At 46.5% G+C, this 21,613-nt stretch overlaps 2 protein-coding genes, 1 long non-coding RNA gene and 2 pseudogenes across 8 annotated transcripts; 3 read left to right on the forward strand and 2 right to left on the reverse strand.

The window, feature by feature from the left end:
• Positions 1-998: 998 nt before the first annotated feature.
• LOC139829969 (cytochrome P450 89A2-like) lies at positions 999-2,931 on the reverse strand (annotated as a pseudogene).
• Positions 2,932-4,443: 1,512 nt separating this feature from the next.
• On the reverse strand, positions 4,444-9,730 carry LOC127331072 (uncharacterized). Of its 6 annotated transcripts, none has more exons than XR_011751291.1 (5): positions 8,907-9,730; positions 8,782-8,809; positions 7,494-8,656; positions 6,696-6,793; positions 4,444-4,835 (listed from the first exon to the last, which is right to left on the reverse strand). It is a non-coding gene; the product is annotated as an uncharacterized lncRNA (long non-coding RNA). The 6 variants fall into 6 exon arrangements; XR_011751290.1 differs by adding an exon at positions 6,944-7,046 and having other exon boundaries at positions 7,494-8,809; XR_011751288.1 differs by having other exon boundaries at positions 7,494-8,809; positions 8,907-9,025; positions 9,097-9,729.
• LOC127328188 (coronatine-insensitive protein homolog 1a-like) lies at positions 4,928-5,832 on the forward strand (annotated as a pseudogene).
• A 3,953-nt stretch (positions 9,731-13,683) lies between the features above and the next one.
• LOC127331073 (flowering-promoting factor 1-like protein 5) lies at positions 13,684-21,150 on the forward strand. Its single transcript, XM_051357155.2, has 2 exons — positions 13,684-14,134; positions 20,983-21,150. Exon 1 carries the CDS (start codon positions 13,769-13,771, stop codon positions 14,093-14,095), a length of 327 nt encoding a protein of 108 aa, XP_051213115.1. The 5' UTR covers positions 13,684-13,768; the 3' UTR covers positions 14,096-14,134; positions 20,983-21,150.
• On the forward strand, positions 14,768-20,976 carry LOC127328190 (uncharacterized). The gene is made up of 7 exons (XM_051354810.2): positions 14,768-15,024; positions 15,702-15,742; positions 15,857-15,928; positions 19,426-19,664; positions 19,758-19,931; positions 20,205-20,293; positions 20,393-20,976. The coding sequence occupies exons 1-5, from the start codon at positions 15,022-15,024 to the stop codon at positions 19,778-19,780; spliced, it is 378 nt and encodes a 125-aa protein (XP_051210770.2). The 5' UTR covers positions 14,768-15,021; the 3' UTR covers positions 19,781-19,931; positions 20,205-20,293; positions 20,393-20,976.
• Positions 21,151-21,613: the final 463 nt, after the last annotated feature.

Genomic DNA, 21,613 nt, shown 5'->3' on the forward strand with positions numbered 1-21,613 from the left:
TCGCCGGAGTTGGACGACGGTCAGGGAAGCGGGAGCCAAGACGTGAAGCAACAGCGCCATGGGCTCATCACCACAGGGGCGTGCGTGTGAACACGGTCGCGGGGAATTTTTCGTCCAAATGGAGTGGCGCCGCGCTGAGTCAACGAGAGATCCGAGCCATACATACGTAAAATCGAACGGCCGCAGACCCGGGGGATCGGGGATTTGATCCCCCGGGGGACGCTAAGCGTTGCCCTTGATTGATCGGTCCTCTGTTTCCTTTGTTTTCGTGAATTAGCATAGATGTTACAAGCGAGAATCCATCATACTATGCCAAAATCAACCCATGGTCTCCGCAGACCACTATTTCTGCAAGCACAAAACAAATTCAGTTTTGTTCAATAATCCTCAGCATCAACACCCTCACCCGCCTCTACCTCGGTCTTTGGAAGTTGCCCGGCGCCGCCGCCCTGCGCGGCGCCTCCCTGCCCCACCTCCGCGAGATCGGCCTCTGCTGCGTCGAGATGGAGCACGGCGACGTCGACGCCCTCGTCGCCAGGAGCCCCGTCCTGGAGATCCTCAACATCCTCGCATGCTTCAAGGGCTTGCGTCTCCGCGTCGTCAGCCAGAGCCTCCGGTGCCTGCAGATCTCCGGTGGTATCAGGGAGAACGTCGCCGTGGTGAAGGCTCCGAACCTGGAGCGGCTCATCCTGTATGGGTGTTGCAGCCCAGGCGGGGGACTGTGTACCAGGGTCAGGATTGGCGATGCGCCCAAGCTGCAAGCCTTTGGATACTTGGAGCCAGTTCACGTCCTAGAGATCCGAGACACCATCATCATGGTACATCTCCCATCCCCAGTCTTCCCATTTACTATTCAGCTAGCAAATATGGCCAACTGATTGAGGTCCATGGCTCAATTCTTGAATTCGGTGAATTTCCAGCCCGGGATAAAGATGAGCACAAGAACCATGTTGACAAGCGTGAAGATTCTGAGTCTGAATGTGCGTTTTGGAGTTCGCAATGACGTCAAGATGGTGCCTACCTTCCTCAGATGCTTTCCCAACGAGGACCTTCCTACCCTCTACCTAGCGACAAAGGGGAGATCGCCACAGAGCTATGTCATCCTCCTCTCCCAGTCTTCATCTTGGCCGCGACAAAAGACTTCGCTTTTAGTCCCGCTTTATTGGTCGCGGTTGGGAAACCGGGATTAAAGACCCTTACGGCCGGAACTGAATGCCATGTCTCCACTAGTGAAAGATTTTGGTAGTAGAAATCTTCCAGAAAGTGGCTTCTTCATCAGTTTTAAGAACCCGTTGAGCTCCGTGACGTCGACGCCGCCGCTGCAGTCTTGAGCCGCCGGTGCCCACTCGAACTCGCCGACGAGCTTTGCCAGGAAGCACTTGATGAGCATCATCCCCATGCCGACCCCGGGGCAGTGCCTATGCCCAGCACCGAACGGCATCATCCTGATCTCCTTGGGTACTGGCAACGGGCCGACGTCCTCTCCCTCGCCTCCGGCAAGGAACCGTTCCGGACGAAACTCGTCGGGATCCGTCCACGTTGCCTTGTCTCTCCCAATGTCGCCGAGATTGAACAGCACCCGCAGGCCGTCGGGGGGCATGGCGGTGGCGCCGACCAATATTTCCTTGGCGCGCGCCCTCTCCTCCATGGGCCCCGCGCGCGCAAGATGAAGCACACCGGCGGGTGCATGCGGAGGCTCTCCATTACCACGGCGTTCAGGTACGGCATGCCGCGGAGGCTCTTGCTGGACAGCATGGCGCCGGGGGTGGTCTCGTCGTGGATCTCGCGGCGTAGTCTGGCCTGGATTTCAGGCTGGTTGATGAGGTGGGCAAGCGTCCACTCGACGCAGGCAGCGATGGTCCCCGTGCCTGCGCCAAGGAACTCGAACACGAGGCCCACCATCTCGCTCTCCCGGAGAGCCCGCCGGACAACGCCGTCGGCCACGCGGAGATCGAGGAGCGAGTCGACGTATGGGTGGACCATACCGCCGCGAACCTTGGACCGTGACTGCCTCCGTGCGGCGAAGAGAGGACGGCACAGCTCGGCTTGCCTGTCGAACAGGGCGGAGATCCGGAGAAACGCCCTCCAGTTCACAAGCTTGGACAGCATGGAGCCATCGAACCTGGGGCTGAGCTCCCCAACGAAGTACATGTAGTCCCGCACGACACGCCCCATGGCGCGCATGTGCTGGCTATCCACCATGTCTCCGAAGCACAGCAGGGTGACCAGCCCAAACAGGGCAGTGTTGGTGGGGACACGGACGGCCACCTCGCCGCCGACACCGGCTGATGCTCGGGCCGACAGGTCGGCGACGAGGTCCTGGGCGGCCTCGTGGAGCAACGGTGCCAGAGAGGCCACGCGCGACGGATGGAGGATATGGGCGGTGAGGTTGCACCGGAGCGCTCGCCAGTGCGGGCGTGGTCCGCCGTGGTGATGTTGTAGTTCCGCTCGCCGTTGCGCCACACGGCTAGGGAGGCGGGGAAGATGGAGGCCGGCTGGTTCGCGAAGTCGTCGGCGTTCTGGATGAGTGCTTGGTGGGCGACAGCAGGGTCGCCGATGCGGTGGATGGTCGACTGAGCACGGGCTCGCCTAATGTAGCTTTGAGCAAATACCATTAAGCTGGCTAGGAAGCACAAGGCAACGGCAAGGAGAACAGAGAGCTCCATTGACGTTGTCACTCAATCTCCAGCTATCTGTGTTGGTACGTGTAGTATGCTGTATGCACATGCATATGTGTCTCTGTATATAATGTTTCCTCGGACTTAATATAATCGGTTTTGCTAAGTGTCAGGTGACTGAAAATTTCTTAAGTCCCAGTCACCCAAAAAAATGTACATGAGTTACACTTTTCTGGCTCAGAAAAGTACAATTCGTTCTAGTTGCATTTTTTTTAAACTACAGTTGCACTTTTCTGAGGTGACTGAGACTTAAGAAAATCCCAGTCATAAGCCTTTTAAAAAGCTAAACTAGCTTTCTAAAAATGCATACATTTTAGAATAAAGGTAGCAATATAATATATAATATGATACCGCTAACTTCTTACTCGTCTGTACGGTCTGATGTTGCGTCATCCTAATGACCTCATCCACTCGACTCAGCATTTAGAACAAATGCCAAATATGTCTACTCCATTAAGCAACTGGTGTTTTATACTCCTCTGTTCCAAAAAAGCAGAGTACTAAATAATATTTAGATACATGAATTTAAATAAATTTTCCACATCTTTTTTGGTTGGAGGGAGTTCTTCGAACCACCGATTTTTGGTTTCAGATACCCCAAAATACTGTTATAATACATTGTTTCATCTATCCACAACCTAAGACCCCAAGGTGGCGATTTTATTTTCATGATTAATTGAAGAAACCCTTATTTTTCCGTAAGAAAACTCCAAAGGTGGTAGACCCGAAAGTTTTTTCAGATATTCCATCTCTCTATATATATATCACTATTCAAAAACTAGGCCGAATCAACAATTAATAGGCCGATTAATCACTACTACTTGGGGTTTGACTGTGTCGATTACCTTTAATTTCCCGATTAATTAGTCCAATTTGATCAATAAAGATGCAAAATTTTCAATACAAACCATCCGTCCAGCCACTACCCTATCAAATCAAGTAGTTTTGCGAAGCTTTAATTCGATTCTCGCCTCCAGGAGCTCGATTCTGGCTGTCACTAAACAATTGCCGACCAGATCTTGGATACATGAGAAGAGAAACTTTAGAGGGAAAAGAAGGAGAAGCGAAAGAAAGAAACATGGTGGTGGCTGGCTGGTCGCTCCTTTGTCGTTCATGACCAAGAATATTATGTTACAGAGAAGCTTATATATATACTTTAATGGGATTTTGGGCTCTAGAGAAATAGTCCAGACATATAGAGACCCATATACTATGGCGGTAGTGTTTCGGCACATACGTAGATATGAACCTGTTATATAAAATGCAGAATAAACAAAATAAAAAATGTCAAAAGAAATTCTGAGATAAAATATCGCATGTACATACGGATATTCTATATTTGCACACAAGTTTTCGGGGGAAACGAATATTTTATGTGGTCTATGTAAAAAAGACAAAAAATGTTCTATGAATAGTCATGTTTTGATCGTTAAAAATTGTCTTTTTTATACAAGACATAAAAAATATTTTTTTTTTTCCAAAAACTTATGTGGGAACATACAATGTCAATATGTACTTGCGCAATTTTATTTCAGAATTTTGTGATATTTGTAAATATGTTTTCACATAGTGGGTTCGTATACACCCGTGAGCCGAAATTAATATCTCATATACTATTTGTTTCTTTCTTATGTATACTAGCAAAGGCCGGTGCGGCGGCACGCCGCACCCTTATCGTAGCCATGAGTGGAAGACTAATAGATGTTTATATCATCAATTATGACGATGACATGATATACAATGTGTAAATTAATCCTCAGGAACATGTAAAAGTTATCATCAAATCCATATAGGCCAAGGTATACTGAAGGAGGAATTCAAATAAATGCACAGTTCAGTTCCATAGAATCTGCTAAACTGTAAGCACCACCTAGATAAATTTTGAAGGTGATAAATGAACAGAAAAAATTACTACTATTGCTATGAGGTAAATTGATGTCCTTATGGTTAATTTTACAGAATGTATTAACAAAACACACAATAGGTGTGTTAGTGTAGTGTCGTGGTTCAATAATAGGGGAAGTTTGATGGTACTGCACGGCGGAATTAGTTTCTTTTGCTTGCCAAGTGCCCACTCAGGCACATCCAACACCATGTATTCAGCACTGGTTTCCCCTTGAATGCACTCTCGTTTCCAACATCTAACAATGAGGGAGACTGAAAGAAAAATACTTCCATCATAACTAACATAGTTTTCCGTGACCATTAAAAAAATAGTTCTATTAGAAACAAAAGCACACCAAATAATAATGCATACACATACAGTATACTTCACTCTGTCATAAGCATATAGAAAAGATCCTTTTAGTCAGCTCCATCTAGATTTTTTCATCAGGTGAGGAATGTAATAGGAGATAGAGGGTTACAGGTTGTTGGCGACACATGCAAGAAACTAAGAAGACTTCAAATCGAGTGAGGGGACAATAATCCAGGTCTACAAGAAAAGCAAGGAGGAGTTTCTCAGTTAGGGCTGAAAGCTGTAGATGTTGATTGCCGTGACCTGGAGTACATAGCTTCCTATGTATCTGATATCACCAGTGGGGCTCTGGAATCTATTAGGATTTTATGCCAAAATCTTTATGACTTCCGGTTTGTCCTACTTGACAGGCAAAAGCAGGTAACTAAACTGCCACTTGATAACGGTGTCCGTGCTCTGTTAAGGAACTGCACCAAGCTCCAGAGATGTGCTCTCTATACCTGAGACCTGAAGGGGTTTCAGACACGGGCCTTGACTACATCATGCAGAACAGTGGATATATCCAATATATGCTACTGTGCAACATCGGGGATTCTGACATCGGGTTGGTCCACTTTGCAATAGGGTGTACCAACGTATGGAAGCTTGAACTTGGGAGCTGCTGCTTCAGGCTTCAGCGAGCAAACCCTATCCCTCGCTATGCTCCGGATGCCATCACTGAGGTACATATGGGTGCAAGGCTATAAAGCCTCTCCAACAGGCCTTGAGCTCCTCCTCATGGCAAGGCCGTTCTAGAACATCGAGTTTACATCACCGAGTCCAGAGAGGATGTTACGCATGGCAGTTGATGGAGAAACGTGTGTGGATAGTCAAGTCTATGTTCTTTCCTACTACTTCCTTGCTGGATAGAGGTTGGACTGCCCTGATTAGGTGTCTCCATTGCATCCGGCTGCATGATTGTAAATACATCAAGTTATGTGTACCCTGTTGCCCTATCTCTTGGGTAACAAACCTTGTCCCAATATGGTAATTTGTATGGATCTAGTTATAATTAGCTGCCTGCTCTTGTGCCATAATAAGCTAGTATATATCACTACTGTATCTGAGGTCTAGTGCAATAAGTTGTTGTTACTTTGTACCACTATCTAATCCTGGGAATTTGTATGCATACTAAGTTGCTCTATGCTTTGAGAGTTTGATCTTGTCACTTCGTGCTGGACTATGTAATACAAGAAGGTCAAAGGTGTGTGTGTATATATATACTAAGCTGCTCTTGGATCCTTTAGAGTTGTAGTCCATCCTATCTCTCTGAAATCATGATATGGCTTCACTGATTATGCCTGTGTTTAAATATTAAACCCACTTCTCTATTCTCTCTTTTCCGTTGACAACTGAGAACAGAAAGTGTAATTGGGAATGGCTGCAATTCTTTCATGGCCTATCAACAGTGGGAAATACTATGTAAAAGCATGCAGCACAAAAGATCCTTTTGGTCAGGACTCCAATTATTTCTTCTCTCAACTATAATATGTGGAGTTTGTCAATGTCTAATTTTAATCCTACCAGAAAAAAATCTTAGTATACAAATGAAATATCAGTTATGGTATTATAAAATTAAACCTACTGAATTCTAAATATATAAAGACGTATTAGCACCCATAAAGCTTTTATTTATTTATTATGTTATTTCAGAAATTGTTCTGCAACCAAATCAAAAGAAAGCACAAGAACGTAGTAATTGATGAATGAGAAGAAAACCATGAAATGTGTGTGTACCGTAGGCACCAAAATAATATAGAAGAACATAATTTTATTCTCACCAAAAGGGGGGTCCATCTGTATAATTTCTGAAGACAAAAAGCTACCAATCTGAGACTTTCAAGACATGCTTTGTTCAGAAAGATCCTTACGTATATGCCTGCACAAATTTTAGATCTCTTAGCTAAGGGCAACCGTCTGTTATCAGCTAGCACACAGAAATTAATTTTGTTCAACCAGAGATACACCATCTGCATAATATTTGATATTGGAACCTTGAAATAGAGGATTACACTAAATCAGGACCTACCGCGCCCATTCAGTGAAAACAACCTCTATTTTTTGTATTCGACAAAATAATGAACTTTCACCAGTTATTTAAATAATGTGGATGAGAGACGCCAAGGACAAACCTATACACGATAAAGATTCGGAAACAACTTCAGTAGACAGAACATAGTGGGAGCTGAGGAGTAAAATTATATAAAGACAAAGAACAATCAATGATGTAGATATTTAGCCCAATTCTTTGGTTGATACAAAAATTAGGAAAAATAGAACAGGGATGCAGAAGACAAAGACAGTACCAAATAATGGTTGGTTGATCTGAGTATTCCATGATAATTATGACCTATATTTTGCAGCCAGATGCCACATGTTTGTCATAGATTTCAAAAGAAAAACATGCGTACCCACTCTATTAGCCTGATACAACTTGTTTACTTATTATTCTTATGATTTCAGCACACGAAAAACTGAAGCCATTTATAGTGCTGATAAAAGTAAACCCCAAGCATGCTATCCAGTTGATAAATAGGGTGTCAATGATTTTATCCGAGAGAAGCTTAAGCAGTAAGTACCTGTGAGCGGAGCTGCGAGGAACCATGAGAAAAAGAAAGCAGCATGGCCCATCGATATCCAAACTGCCCAACAGCCATGAGATTATACGGACCAGAGAAGAAAACCTAGTATGAACAACCAAAGAATAAAGATATTAAAACGTTGGCAGAAACATCTAAAGTCTCTAATTATCTTGTTAGTTTGGGATGACAACCAAATCAGCAAAACCTGTTTCAGATAGACCCAAGGTAGAAACCCTCTCAAATAAAGCCTCCTAAATTATTCCTTCGAATGTTGTGATGACACTTTCTTATAGAATAGCTAAAGAATGACAACCCTGAACTTCCATTTATGTCTACCGAACCTTTTGACACATCAGCATTTTCTAACTTGTATGAAATAGCATAACCAATTATTTTCTGGAGTTGCAAATAGAATTCAGAAAAATGACCAATGTGAATGCCATAGAGAAGTCACATTATTTCCTGCAGCTGTGGATATAATGCCTACAAATTTTGAGTAATGGATACTTTTTCCAGGATGCACCATTCTGAGTAAAAGGAAAAGACATGACAGTTTTGTTGCCTACAGATTCTGTTTAGAAGAAAGGCAAGTATGACAATAATAAGCACTCTATGATTTTTGCAAAACTTATTCGATGAACGGGAAGAGAATTTTGACGGAAGCAGGGCGACTACTCTATGGTTTCTCTATGATGTAGACAATTGACAGTAAGCAAATTTCTACAGATGAGGAGCACACTGAACACCACAAGCAATTTACCGTGAGAAGCAGGCCATGAGATAACGTAGCAGCTCTGCAGAACCTTACATTTTGGGAAAAGCTTGTCTCAATATGGAAGTAACTCACTTCAATATGCTATGAAATAGGCACGCATTGATCTTCAGCTATTTCGCTGAACAAAACCAAAGTCACTGAGACTGCGTTTCCTATTTCTAAAACAAACCAAAAATTAAGATGCTAAGTCTGCTACTGCTTGATCAACATCAGTTGTGAGGATCATTCAAAAATACACTTCTGCCAAATCTGTAAATAATTGATGCGATTAAATTCAAGAGCATCATCAGAAGGACTTGGGTGAAAAAAAATTAATGATTGCAGATTAGCCACCTTTTCGCTGATCCAGAACATACAGATAGTGGGAAACTCTTTCAGATACGACCTGAAAAAATGTGGAAATAAGACAAATCTAATCTAAAATAAGAAACACTTTTTTTTACCTTGAATAAAAAGGCAAAAACAATGTAGTTCAAAACAATCCGTAAAGGAGTTTGATGAGCCTCTTACAATCTATTGCACCAAACTGCATCTTTAACTGCAGAAAAATTGTTGGCTCAGATTTAAGTGAGAAGGCCTAAAGTACAGATAGGTAGTAACTGAACACATGATATGAAGTCGAAGTGTCAGGAAACCTTGAGCTGCAGCCTAGGCTAGGTACTCCATTAGCAAGAAGCATGCGGCCTTGGCTTTGACCAGTGCCGCCATGATGGGCGGCAACCGGCCATTGCTTCCACACACCTACTCCCCACATCTGCAGGAGACCCTGTATTCACCCTGAAGCTCATGTGGAGCCAAAATCTTGATGTGTGGGGATGGACATACCAGCCATGGTCGATTTGGTGCCGCCGCGGACGCTCCCGACCCTCGCCTCTTCGATTCTCTCTCCTGGCTGAAGTCGCGACGGGGACGTGGTGGCCAGACGACCGTAGTTGCCGCTCCCACTATATCTCAATAAGGAGAAATAGCTGCTCACGGAGAACCAAGCCCGAGGGCCTCAGCAACGCGACTCCATCTGTCCGTGCGCCTCTGTCCTTCTCCTGCCGCGGGATCTTTCCGATATCCCCTTGTCTTCAACTTGCCCATGGCGTCATTGTTGGCAGCTGGGCGGCCCCGAAGCAATGTAGTTCCCCCGATCTGGAGCAGACACCTGCCCTGGTGATCGTCGCGCTCTCACCCGGCGAACCATATGGCCGGTTCGAGGGCCACCGTCCAGGAGGCGAGCTACCGCTGCGGGGACGACGGGATCTCAGTGACGACCGCGTCAGAGGACCTAACCACGCAAGGCGGGCGACCACGGAAGGGCTCGTGGGGGGGAGGAGAATCCGGGCAGGGGAAGATGGGTGGAGGTACAACACGGCGAGACTGTGATTCATACGGGCTCTGGGAGGAAGAAGAAGAAGAGAGGGCGTGACGCGTGGGACTCGAGGTGAGTCTTCTAGAGTGAAGCCGGGTCAAAGCGGTGCGGTAGGGACAAAACGAACAGGCGGCTCAGAGAAACAAATATGCTACACTCACCCAGCCTAAAAACAGAAAGATCACCAAGTGAACAGTAATAAATTAGACGAAAATTGCAAGACGCTTCCAAAGATGCACACCAAATAATAACATGATAGATGAAAATACGTGTCAGCAGAACAGGGGCACAAAAAATAAACCCAAATTTTTGAGAAAAAAAGAAGTTTGTTGCCAAATAGTATAGTACTTATATATGTTTTGGTTGCTAATTGTAGGTTGCACCGATTAATAGCCTACCGATTAAATTAGTTAATCGTTCAAATTCTGATTATTCACTACTCTCAGACCGACCGAGCAGTTAACGGTTACCAATTTCCTTACCATTAATATACACAACACACATGAATTATTTCAATGTTTTTACCGAGAAATAGGCATATGCATCTTCATCAGGCTGCTCTCTCTCCCTCGTTCTCTATGTGCACGTTACATAACTAGATACCATCTTCTTTCTGGTGGGGTGTTTCGGTTCATATGCACCCTTTATTTGAAATACATATTAAACATATTTTAAAATGTTAGAAAAATATAAATAAAAATTTCCCGTGTATACCTTGACATATTACATGTTTACAAAGTTATTTCAGTAAAACGTGATATGTTTCATGCCTTGTGCAAAAAAGATAAATCTTTGGTGCTAAAATAGTCTATTTTTTTGGCATTATTTGTCTTTTTTACACAAGGTAAAATAATTGTTGATTTTATGTGAAATTTTACGTGCACACATAGAACATGTCCCTCTACATGCTAAATTGTTTTCCTAAATTTTTTATGTTTTGGAAATATGTTTTATGCATACCGAATGCATATGCACCAGGGATCTGATTTGGTTTTCCGCTTCTTTCATAACTTTTATAATTTAGCAAAAATTCCGGAACTGCCCACATGGCCACGTTCCTTTATAGGGAAGGAAAAAGTGAAAACTGATGCAGCACTATGCGTCCATGTATCAACTACTTCCTCTGTTTAAAAATGTAAGATGTTTTATGTGTTAGAGCCCGAAAAAACGCAAACTGAAAACGCCGAGTTCAGTGCACCGAAAACGCGAGATCTGTCGAAATTCGCAGTGGCGCGGAATAGAAACCGTATAATGGAACTGAACTAAGGAATTCGAAATGGCGCGGGTAAAATTTAGCGATGATCATAGTTCTAGATGACATAGATGCTCCGATTGAGCATACATACGTACATAGTTCTTGAAATTGAAAACGTAATTACTGGTACACCGGCAAGCGCAACCTAGCTAAGCAAAATGCAGCCTATATGACCTATGGCGCGCGGCGGTGCCGGTGCTGGCGGAGATGGTCGGCGGCGTGGAAGATCTTCACGCATCGTCCTTGTCAAGCTCGACTATTTCGAGCTTGACGCGGCGGACGCGGGCTTCCCGGCGGGCCGCCTCGTACTCCCTGACCTGGCGGACGGCGTCGGCTTCCTCCCGGCGGAAGCGCTGCCGAGCCTCCGCGTCGCTGATCGCCTTCGCCTGAGCGAGGACGGCCTCCTCCTCGTCGCTGCCGTGGACGTAGTCCCCGGCGGAGATGGTCGGCGAGCGCGCGGGGACGAGGTCGTCCTCCTCCTCGCTCTCCGCCACGGGCAGCTGCGGTGCGCGGCTCGACTGGCCGGAGGAGGAGCCCTCGCCGGCGGGGCCGTAGCGAGCGAGCTTCCCTTGGGGCGTGAGCCCCCAGTTTGTCCACCGGCGAGCGCTCCTCTTCCGAGCGCCCTCGCTCTTGTTCCACTTCCGCCGCTCCGCGTCGGTGCGGAAGACAGGCGGATGCGGCGGTAAGTCGCCGCCGCCCAATCCCGCGGCACGGCCGCCGGATCCTCCACGGGAATCCATCGTGGGGCGGCGGGCTTTGGATCGGTTGCTCGTGCTACGTGGACTGCTCGTCAGAGCTGGCGACTAGCGGCGGCGGAGGGAGATGAAAGGCGGAGGGGAGTAGGGTTTGCGAACCGAACTCCCCTCCGCGAACTCTTTTAATACGGGGCGTCCGCTCGATTTCTCGGGCCCCTGAACTTCGTTTACGGGCCGGCCCATGTATTCGGGCGCTGTTCTGCGCGCGTTTCGTCCCGAACCCGTAAATCGGCCGGAAAAGTTCAGTTCCGGCGGGATTTACGGGATCTGTTAGAGATGCTCTTACAAACCAAAATGAGTAAATCTACATACTAAAAATAGATTAGATACAAACTAAAGTGGATGAACAAAAAAATACTTTAATATCTTACATTTTCAAATAGAGGGAGTACTAGATAGATTGCTGCCTGCTATAAGGCATCACTACCTACGCACTAACTGCTAACTATGCCGTTTTCAACACTGCTAACATTTGTGCTTAAAGCCTAGTCAGGAGAAATAATACCCACATGGCCACATGGCGAAGCAGGTAGCTAGGTTTGGTATTGCTACCACGAGCTGCACTGATCGCTTCCAAAATTTAAAAACAATTCAAATACTCTGTCCGCAAACTTTGCACTTTTTGCCATCGGGGTGTGAGGGGTTATTTGGTTATATCCTCAAGTGGCTATAAGTAGCCCCTGAAAAGTAAATACCATCTGTTTGGCTTGGTGGGTGAGAGGGGATAGAAATAACAAGACTCTAGGAATATGGCTTAAAGTGATGGTTGCACTACTAGAAAAACCTTTAAAGGTAGAAATAAATTCTGTGGCCTATTTAAAAAGGCGTGCTCCACAAAAAAAAAAATTTGTGGCGCGTAAAAAATGCACCACAAAACTGTTGAAATTCTGTGGTGAATTAAAAAAATCAGAATTGAGGCTTTCTGTGACCAATATAGAAATTCTATGGTATCGCCACAAATTTTTTATTCAGATTTTTAAATTCTAGATTTATTTAAAATTTTACATTTTTTATAAATTTTAGAATCTTTTCTAATTTTTTAACTTCTAGGATTTTTTTAGAATCTACTAGTGGCACATGGCAAAGAGATGCCCACACGGCAGCTCGGCGTTTCCCGTAGTGATTGGTAATAAAGCAGCACTAACCAAAAGTTTTGTTAAAACTCACCTCCAAAAGCTAACCTCCAAACCACAGACAATTTTTAAACTAGAACTACATTAACTCAACTCCAGAGTTGGGAAGAAGCACCGTGAAGCAATCACAGCACCATATGAATCAACTCATCGTCCTCGGGTGCTCCTGCAGGTATGCTAGGGAAATTGGGTGAGTTTTTTTTTCACGTGGAAAATTGGGTGAGTTTTAACTTGGTTGAGATTTTATCACTGTTAATCGGTGTCAAACTCGTCCATTTCCCGTGAAACGAACAATGTCTTCAAGCTTGTTCGATTAGTCCCTACACCAAGTGGATTGGTGAAATTTTTGACTTTGTGATTGAATACCTCTTAATCTTATGGTCCCTCCAACACATGAGTGATGGTTGAGATAAGACCGGAACGTCCAACCCGTGGAGGAATCGCCGCGCTCCTTAATCTTATTCAATCTATGTGTTTCAAATTTCATCTTACCGAACAAAGCCCTAAAGGAAAAAAAAAACAGAGAAACCTGATCGATCAAAAATACATATGTGGCCGATGGAAAAGTGCACCTGACGTGCGTGTGGTCACCTGCCCAGCAACGTACGCGCGTAGAAGATGAGCGGACGAGCACGAGCAGTCGATGCCGTGTACGTGGTCGGATCTTCTTTTTTTTTAATATCTCGTCGGCTGGCACCGCTGTCGATCGTCTTCCGGCCCTATTTGGTATACCGCACGTGAACCCCCGCTAGCTCGAGTTGGCAAAATACAAGGTGGCAAGTTGCAGCAATCGTCCTTTCGATGGCCCTGGCGCCACTAGTGCCCTCGATCACGACGCGTCGACCCCTGCATTATTGGCACCCTACCCACGCGCGCGCGCTGCCAACGCCGGCCATTATAAGCTCACGCACGCACGCAGCGCACAGGTATATAGCTAGCTAGCACCATAGCGAGGTAGGCACAGGCGCGCAGAGATCGCGCGCGCGCCCAACGATCCATGGCGGCCGGCGGCGTGTGGGTGTTCCGGAAGGACGGCGTGATGGAGCTGGAGCGCAGCCCGACGGCGGCGTCGGGCCGGGGAAGCAAGGCGCTGGTGTACGTGCCGGCGAACGAGACGATGCGGTCGCTGCCGGCGCTGGAGCGGCGGCTGCGGTCGCTCGGGTGGGAGCGCTACTACGAGGACCTCGCCGTCGTGCAGCTCCACCGGCGCGACGGCAGCGTCGACCTCATCAGCCTCCCGCGCGACTTCGCCCGCCTGCGATCCACCCACATGTACGACGTGGTCGTCAAGAACCGAGGCCACTTCAAGGTCGTCGACATCTAAACTGCTCCAAACCATCCCTCCCTTGCGACCGATGGATATGTAGTACTCCCTCCGTGCAGAAATGTAAGACGTTTTGAGTTTCACGGCCAAATATTTTAACGCTACGCACTTTTTGTACTTTCCCGTTTTGCCCTCCGTCGCCTCGCACACCGAGTCGTCGCGAAGTCTCAGCACAGAGTCGTCGCTCCACTCGCTTGCTCCTCCCTCTTTGCTCCACCGACGGCGCACTGCAGCTTTGCTCCACCGACGGCGAGCCGTATGCCACCAGCCACCTCCCCACCCCACCAACCCCGCGCCGCCGGCTGGCTCCTCAGTCGACGCGCCACACGCCGCCTGCCCCTCCCCATGCCTCCTCGCTGAATCTCCCTCTTTCTCAATCTCCGCTGCAAGATTGATTTTTTCCCGTCGATGGTGCTCGATTTGTCGGCGGTGCGGCTGGATCCGTCGACGGTGCGGCTAGATCCGTCAACAACGACGGAGAAGAAGACCGGTAAAGTGGGGTGAGCATCGTGAGGCGCTCAGGTCGACGAGGATGGTGCCGACCAAGAGCAGATGCAGGTGCTGCAGCAGCACGGGTGGCCTCGCCTTCGGCCGGTGCGCGTCAGAGCCCAGCGACGCCGTCGCCGCGCGGCTCAGCGCGAGCGGCAGGCGAGGGAGGCTACGTACGTTCAGCTTCGGGTCCGCGTCCGCCAAGGCCACCTTCTACGGCGGCCGCGCCAGCTTCTCACGGAGCAAGATCTCGAGGCGGCTGCGGAGAGTGGCGCCCGCTGCGGACATCCGGCTGCGGAAGAGCCGGTCAGCGTCCGCGGCGCAGACGGCGGCTCCTGCCCAGTTCTCGTCGCTGCCGTCCTGGCGTGACGAAACGCTCCTCAAGAAGTAGGACGGCATCGCCAGCTTCATCACGCACTGCAAGGAGTCCATCCACCATGGTACGTGCCCGTCGTCATCAACTAAGTTCGTGTCCATTAGCAGTGAAACATCATAATCTGTCTAACTCTAACTTCTGTTGGGTGGATGAGTAGTAACTGTACAATTCATGCACTATTACTAATTTTTGCTCGGAATTGGTTACTGACCTGAACATAGAAATTTTCAGTCACCCCCTGCTCGTCGGTACCAGATTAGACTTTAGGAAGCAGTAGCACCACTTAAATTACACACGGGCTGATGTGTTGTGATGACATTTAAGCTATTTTCGCGTGTACTCCTAGTACTCACCCGGGAGTAGATTTTAAGTTCAGTCCTAGTAGATTTAAATGAAGTGAAAAGTTTAGTCATCCACAAACTAGTAACCGTTCTAGTAGTTCAGTTCAGAGTGCGGTTCTTCCCACATGAGGCTTGCTCAGCTCATTTCATCGAGAAACAATGGCTTAACATTACATTGATGTGTCTTGCATGCTCACCGTTTCCTCTCAGTGGTTTAGAAATAATGTAGCCTACCTACCACTATAATACTGTATGAGTATCTAAGAAAGTGTTGGCTCTCTGCAAGTGGTGTTAGTCTGATTGGTGTATATTGTTTTACTTGTTTCTTTTCGTCAGCAAAAGACATTTGTCTTCTTACTCTCTGCAAGTGGTTTTAGTCTGATTGGAGTATTTTTTTCAGGACATGTACGATTTCTGGAACTGGTTTGATGATAGGACATGGTAAGAGCCTCATACACTGCTAAATCATTTATACTGTACTGTGCAAGTTATTTGTGAAGTGGAGCATGCACCGCGAATACATGGCTGAATTTTCTGCTGCTGCTTCTGTTTTAGGTATCCCCTAGGTCGTGTGATTGGTGGCACTGTGTATCCTGGGTTGGCATTGACAGCTGGAAGCATTTGGTGGTATGTTATCATAGCAACACCCTCCCTCTGTAGAACTGTTTCAGGATCCTTCTTTTCCCCCCAATGCGTCACAGGTTTAGAAATCTAATGCAGGTATGGAGCGGGTGTGGGTATGGAGCGGCGCAGCCTCGTAGAGACCAAGAAGAGGGCGGTCGAGGACTGTGCCGGCGTTGGAGGTGAGCACAAGAGACAACCATATCTCTGAATATTACTGTGTTGGGAAGTACCTCTATAGAATTAGCCTTGTTCTCAATTCTGCATAGTTTGTGTAATCTGACAACACCAATACATTAGAAGTAGTTTGTGTAACAACAACAACGACAGTAGAGTAGCACTAGCAGTAGTTTGTGTAACAACAACAATACAGTAGCACAAGCAGTAGTTTCTGTAACAACAACAATACAACAGATCAATAGGTACAAATTCCAATAGGTTGCTTCCATTGCTTGCTTGCAACAAATTCCAGTAGCTTTTTACTTGTGCTTGTGCTTTCTTCCGCTGTAGTTATTTCTGCTTGATTTTCTTTTGCGCGAGCCTGCTTTCTCACTCCTTCTGCTTGCTCTTCTTGCGCTTGCTTTCCTTCTGCTCTCTTGCGCTTGCAAGATTGATTGCTTTTCTTTGCTTCTTCTCTTGCTTTCTTTGCTTCCTCTTTCTTTCTAGCTTCGTCTTGCTTCGCTTCTTCTCGAGCTTTCTTTGCTTCCTCTTTCTTTCTAGCTTCGTCTTGCTTCACTTCTTCTCGTGCTTTCTTTGCTTCCTCTTTCTTTCTAGCATCTTCTTGCTTCGCTTCTTCTCGAGCTTTCTTTCCTTGTTCTTTCTTTCTAGCATCTTCTTGCTTCGCTTGTTCTCGTGCTTTCTTTTCTTGTTCTTTCTTTCTAGCATCTTCTTGCTTCGCTTCTTCTCGAGCTTTCTTTTCTTGTTCTTTCTTTCTAGCATCTTCTTGCTTCGCTTCTTCTCGTGCTTTCCTTTCTTGTTCTTTCTTTCTAGCATCTTCTTGCTTCGCTTCTTCTCGAGCTTTCTTTTCTTGTTCTTTCTTTCTAGCATCTTCTTGCTTCGCTTCTTCTCGTGCTTTCCTTTCTTGTTCTTTCTTTCTAGCATCTTCTTGCTTCGCTTCTTCTCGAGCTTTCTTTTCTTGTTCTTTCTTTCTAGCATCTTCTTGCTTCGCTTCTTCTCGTGCTTTCTTTTCTTGTTCTTTCTTTCTAGCATCTTCTTGCTTTGCTTCTTCGTCCGCTTGAAGTGCCTTTGCTAATGCCTTTAGGGCATTTTCATAAACTATAGCAGGACAAGCAATGCTGGTAGGTAGCAGATTTTGGGCTTCTAACGATAACTTGCCCACATGAGGGATGTTATACCCATTGCCTCCACTATTGTTCAATACTTCAGTCATACAAGTTTGAAGAGATATGAAAATTCTATTCAAGGTAGGTGCATCATATGCAGCAAACTCTTCCTGCACATCACGAATGAGGTCATTTAGTGTTCTAGGGCTTCTGCGGTCTGTTAGAGATTCTATGGAGTTGAAGAACCCTAGATCATTAACATTCAAATCTGGGCTATTCGCTGGCTGCTGCACTAGCTGGATGTCCATTCCAATTTTAGATACAGCATCTTGGAATTCTTGATCGTTAGGTAGTATGTGTGGCTTGGCGTTATCTTGCTGTACAAAGATAGTCTGTCCAGCATCTTCTGCAGGCCAAGCATCTCGCATTGCTGGCAGCACCTTATCTATTAGGAACTCCCTCATAACATCCCTAGTGACCTTGATTGACTTAGTCTCTAGGGTCCCTTTAGGCCGATTATCGCTTTTCCTTTGCGCTGGCAATTGCTTAACAAATGGCCATACACCAATCTTACCAGAAAATATTACATTCTTTGCACTATCGAATCTTGGTCTTGCAACTGCTGTGAGAAACATGACCTTACCAATGCACTGTTTGTTTGTGACTGCTCTCAAAGGTTCCTCCTCTTCTGGTAGGAGGTAATACTTTCTGTTTTTCTTGGTGAGATTAAACCACTTTTCATCTATATGTACATAATTGTACATACTTTTGAAAATTGGGTGTCCTTTCTTTGTCTTAGTCTCACCAATCATTGAGAGGCAAAATTGGAGTCTTGCCAACATATTTTTTTGTGTTAGAAGTGGCTTCAGAGAGTTTGAGATCCTCTTGAAGTGCTTTGCTTTGAATCTTGTGAATAATGTACTAGGGCTGACTCCCAACTGCCAAGCTAGTGATCTGATAGTTGACCTTTGATTTAGAGGTATACTAGGAACAATGGACATATCGATATTCTTTGGTTTCCTCCCACACCTTCCTTTCCTTTTGCTAGAAACATCCACTTCCAACCCATCAGCTATTTGCTTCATAGCCAGTCTCCATATTCTTTGCATAACTTGGATGTCCGATTGAAAAAATGCAGCAACATGTTTCTTGTCATTCTTGTCGAACTTTCCTCCATTTTTCATGCAAAGTGAATGCATAGCTACATAAGCAGCATATTTTTGATGGTCAGGGAGGACTTTTCGATGTCGTACTGCTTGATGACCACCTGGTTCTTCCCCATTATAATGTTGATTTTGCTCACCCATTTCTACTGCATCTTGCTCTTCATCTTCCGCATCTTCCTCTTCATCAAGTGCAGCTTCATAGAGATTTTGTTCGTACATTTCTTCATTTACTTCTTCGTCATCATCTGCGTATTAATAACAATAAAAGTAAATTAGTCATCCTGTTCTTTCTAGTTACCGAGGTGACACTTATCACAGTGTAGTATAGCAGGAACAAAATTTTGGTGTTGGGCTTTCAATCTCGTAGATTTTTTCCAACTAATATTGTTTTTGTTCTTCTAACTCAGGAAAAAAAGCGATTGGATGAAGTGTGACTTGAGAGGTTTCAACAATACAACAGAACATACATCCAGTCATGGATCATTCAGGGTTAGCCCAGAAGCGAGGCGAAAGCCATCACAGTGGCAGATATCAAGACAAGGAGTTGCAGGGTGCGCGAAGAAGAGCAAGAAACGGTCAAGGTTGCCTCTGCTCAACCCCGGCCTCTTTTGCGCTGTTGCCCGTGGTACAGATTAAAGCAAAACCAGTACCCTGGTATGTTGTTTGTCTCCATATTCAGATGTCCTCTCTCTTCTCTGGCTTGTGTGTGGGTGTTGCTCATGTGATCTTTTCCTGTGTTGCTATATATCCCAGTGCATCAGAAGCCAGGCTGCTAGGTAGCTAGTTTCTCTACTGGGAGAGGCAGAAAGGTTTGGGGTTCTTGAGGATCCTCCTCCTCATCATGTTATTGGCTATGGCGGCTTCCATGGCGGCGCCATGCCCAACCACTCCATGCCTTCCGCGACCTTCTTGTAAGAAAAACCTTTCCCCCCTCTCCGTTCTTCGTGCTTCCTGTCATGAATTCTGCATGTGTAGATACATACTACATACGAATCTTTCTGTAGATCATTTCGTCATGGTGATGAACTGATGATGGTTTTGGTTGCCCGTGCAGCGAGCAAGACGGAGGAGGAGGGGGTGCCTATTTCGGGGAGCTGGAGGAGGCCTTCATGCACCAGGTGGCCACATTCAGCAGCAGCGGCGGCAGGAGGGCTGCTCATCAGCAACAAACTCCAACGGCCACCTCCATCATAGCTCACCATCACCATGGACACAGCAACGCCATGCGTACGTACACTGGACATCTTTCCCGCTTGGCCTATGGCCTCTCTTTCTCTCCATCACACACCCAAGGTAAAAAATACTACTACTCCCTATATCATGGATAGACATTACAAGTATTTTGCACTTGAACTTGTTTTTACAGCTTGCTTTTGCCTTGTGTAGGAGGGTTGAAATGTGACAGCTGACAGCACTGACTCAGAGAGCAGCAGCAAGAACAACATGAACAAGGACTCATCAGATCACCACCACCATCAGCAAGGGCTGGTTGGAGTGGTAACCGTGACAAGCCTGTTTCACCAGATTCCAGAGCAGTACCAGCCCCAGCACCACCAGCAGGTACTCATCGTCATGATCTCTTCTAGATAGATAGCCTGGCGCCTTAGCTAGGCCACAACTTCCAAGATGCTCATGTAGGTTTACTTAGTTTCTACTTCCTCTGCTCCAAATTAGTTGATCCAGTTTTATCTAGATACCGATAAAAACCATGGAGTAGAAATTTGCTATATACACTAGGCGCAATACAAATCTGCTTGTTCCATTAAATTCAGTGATAATGTAAACTGTAACTTTGTTTTGCATTAGATAATGTACCTGCATGCTCTCCTTCAGGTATATGGACATCGCCTTCTTCGGGTGGAGTGAAATTCAAGTCTGGGAGCACCATATTGATCTGATTGCTGCTGGTTCTCTTTGTTCAGGTATGGGGCTGCTATTTTTGTAATCTGCTGCTGCTGTTTTCTTTGTTCAGCATAGGTTCTGATGTATACTGATCTGCTTTCTGTGCGAGACAAACCTAGGCGCCAGTCGTCGACAGCCTGGGCGAGGAGTTGCTTGGGCCGGGCAAATAATCCTCCAGGAGAACTTGGGAGAGGAAATGCCTGGGCCGGAGGAGATTGTTCTCCAAGAGCACCTGGATGAGGAGATCGTCCTGGCTGGAGCACCTGGACGAGGAGATCGTCCTGGGTCGGAGCACCTGGGGGAGGAGATCGGCCTCCACGAGCTCCTGGCCGAGGAGCTGCTGCGGCCGGAGGAGCTGCCGGGGCCGGAGCTAGAGCGCCTGGACGAGGAGATCGTTCTCCAGGAACACCTGAGGGAGGAGATCGGTGTCCACGAACATCTGGGCGAGGAGTTTCCTGGGCCGAAGGTGGAGCTGCTGGTGCCGGAGCCCGGAGGTGCGGATGGCGGAGGGCGGATGCGGATGACGGAGGGCGATCGAGGAGGGAGATGGCGGAGGGCGATCGAGGAGGGAGATGGCGGAGGGCGATCGAGGAGGGAGATGAGATCTGGGAAGGGTACCGATTCAAAATGTGGAGGGGTAGCGTTGTCTTTTTTACGTTTTTCACCTGGTCGGAACCAATCGGTAAACGTCTTACATTTCCGCACGGAGGGAGTAGTAGTAGCGTTGTCGTGTGTATCATAATGTTTCCTTTTTTCCTACGTCTGTGTGCTTACTAGCAAAGTGCGGGTCCTGTAGTAGTATCTGTTCGATCGAGAATGGAAAGGCTGGGTTTGCCAATTAAAGCCGTATGTTGACATCACACACAAGGTGAAGCTACACCACCGGTTCCTGCATAGCCCAGCTGCGGACTATTATTAGAGCATCTCTAGCAGATCTAGCATATCGCCTTAATCTGTATATTTTTCGCGCTTACACAGTTTTGTGTGGAAAAACTGGCCACAGTAGACACCGCAAATTCGATAAATCCGTAAATCACGTAGCACGGCCACTCCCTCACCACTAGTAGAAAAACCTCCCTTTAGTACCGATTTCAGAGGGCCTTTACTGCCGATTTTGGAACTGATACTAAAGATTCGGTACAAAAGCCACCCCTCTATTAAAGGTGTCTCCACGTGGGCACGGAGAAACCCGTAGTGCTAGAGACCTTTGGTACCGGTTCGTAACACGAACCGATACTAAAGAGTACCGGTGCCATTTTTATATCAAATTTTTTTATCTATTTTTCACTCCCTCTTTTTATCTATTTTTTCGAATTATTTTCCACTCCCTCTTTTTATAT

This window comes from Lolium perenne, chromosome 2, assembly GCF_019359855.2.
Source record: "Lolium perenne isolate Kyuss_39 chromosome 2, Kyuss_2.0, whole genome shotgun sequence".
Lineage (NCBI taxonomy): Eukaryota > Viridiplantae > Streptophyta > Magnoliopsida > Poales > Poaceae > Lolium > Lolium perenne.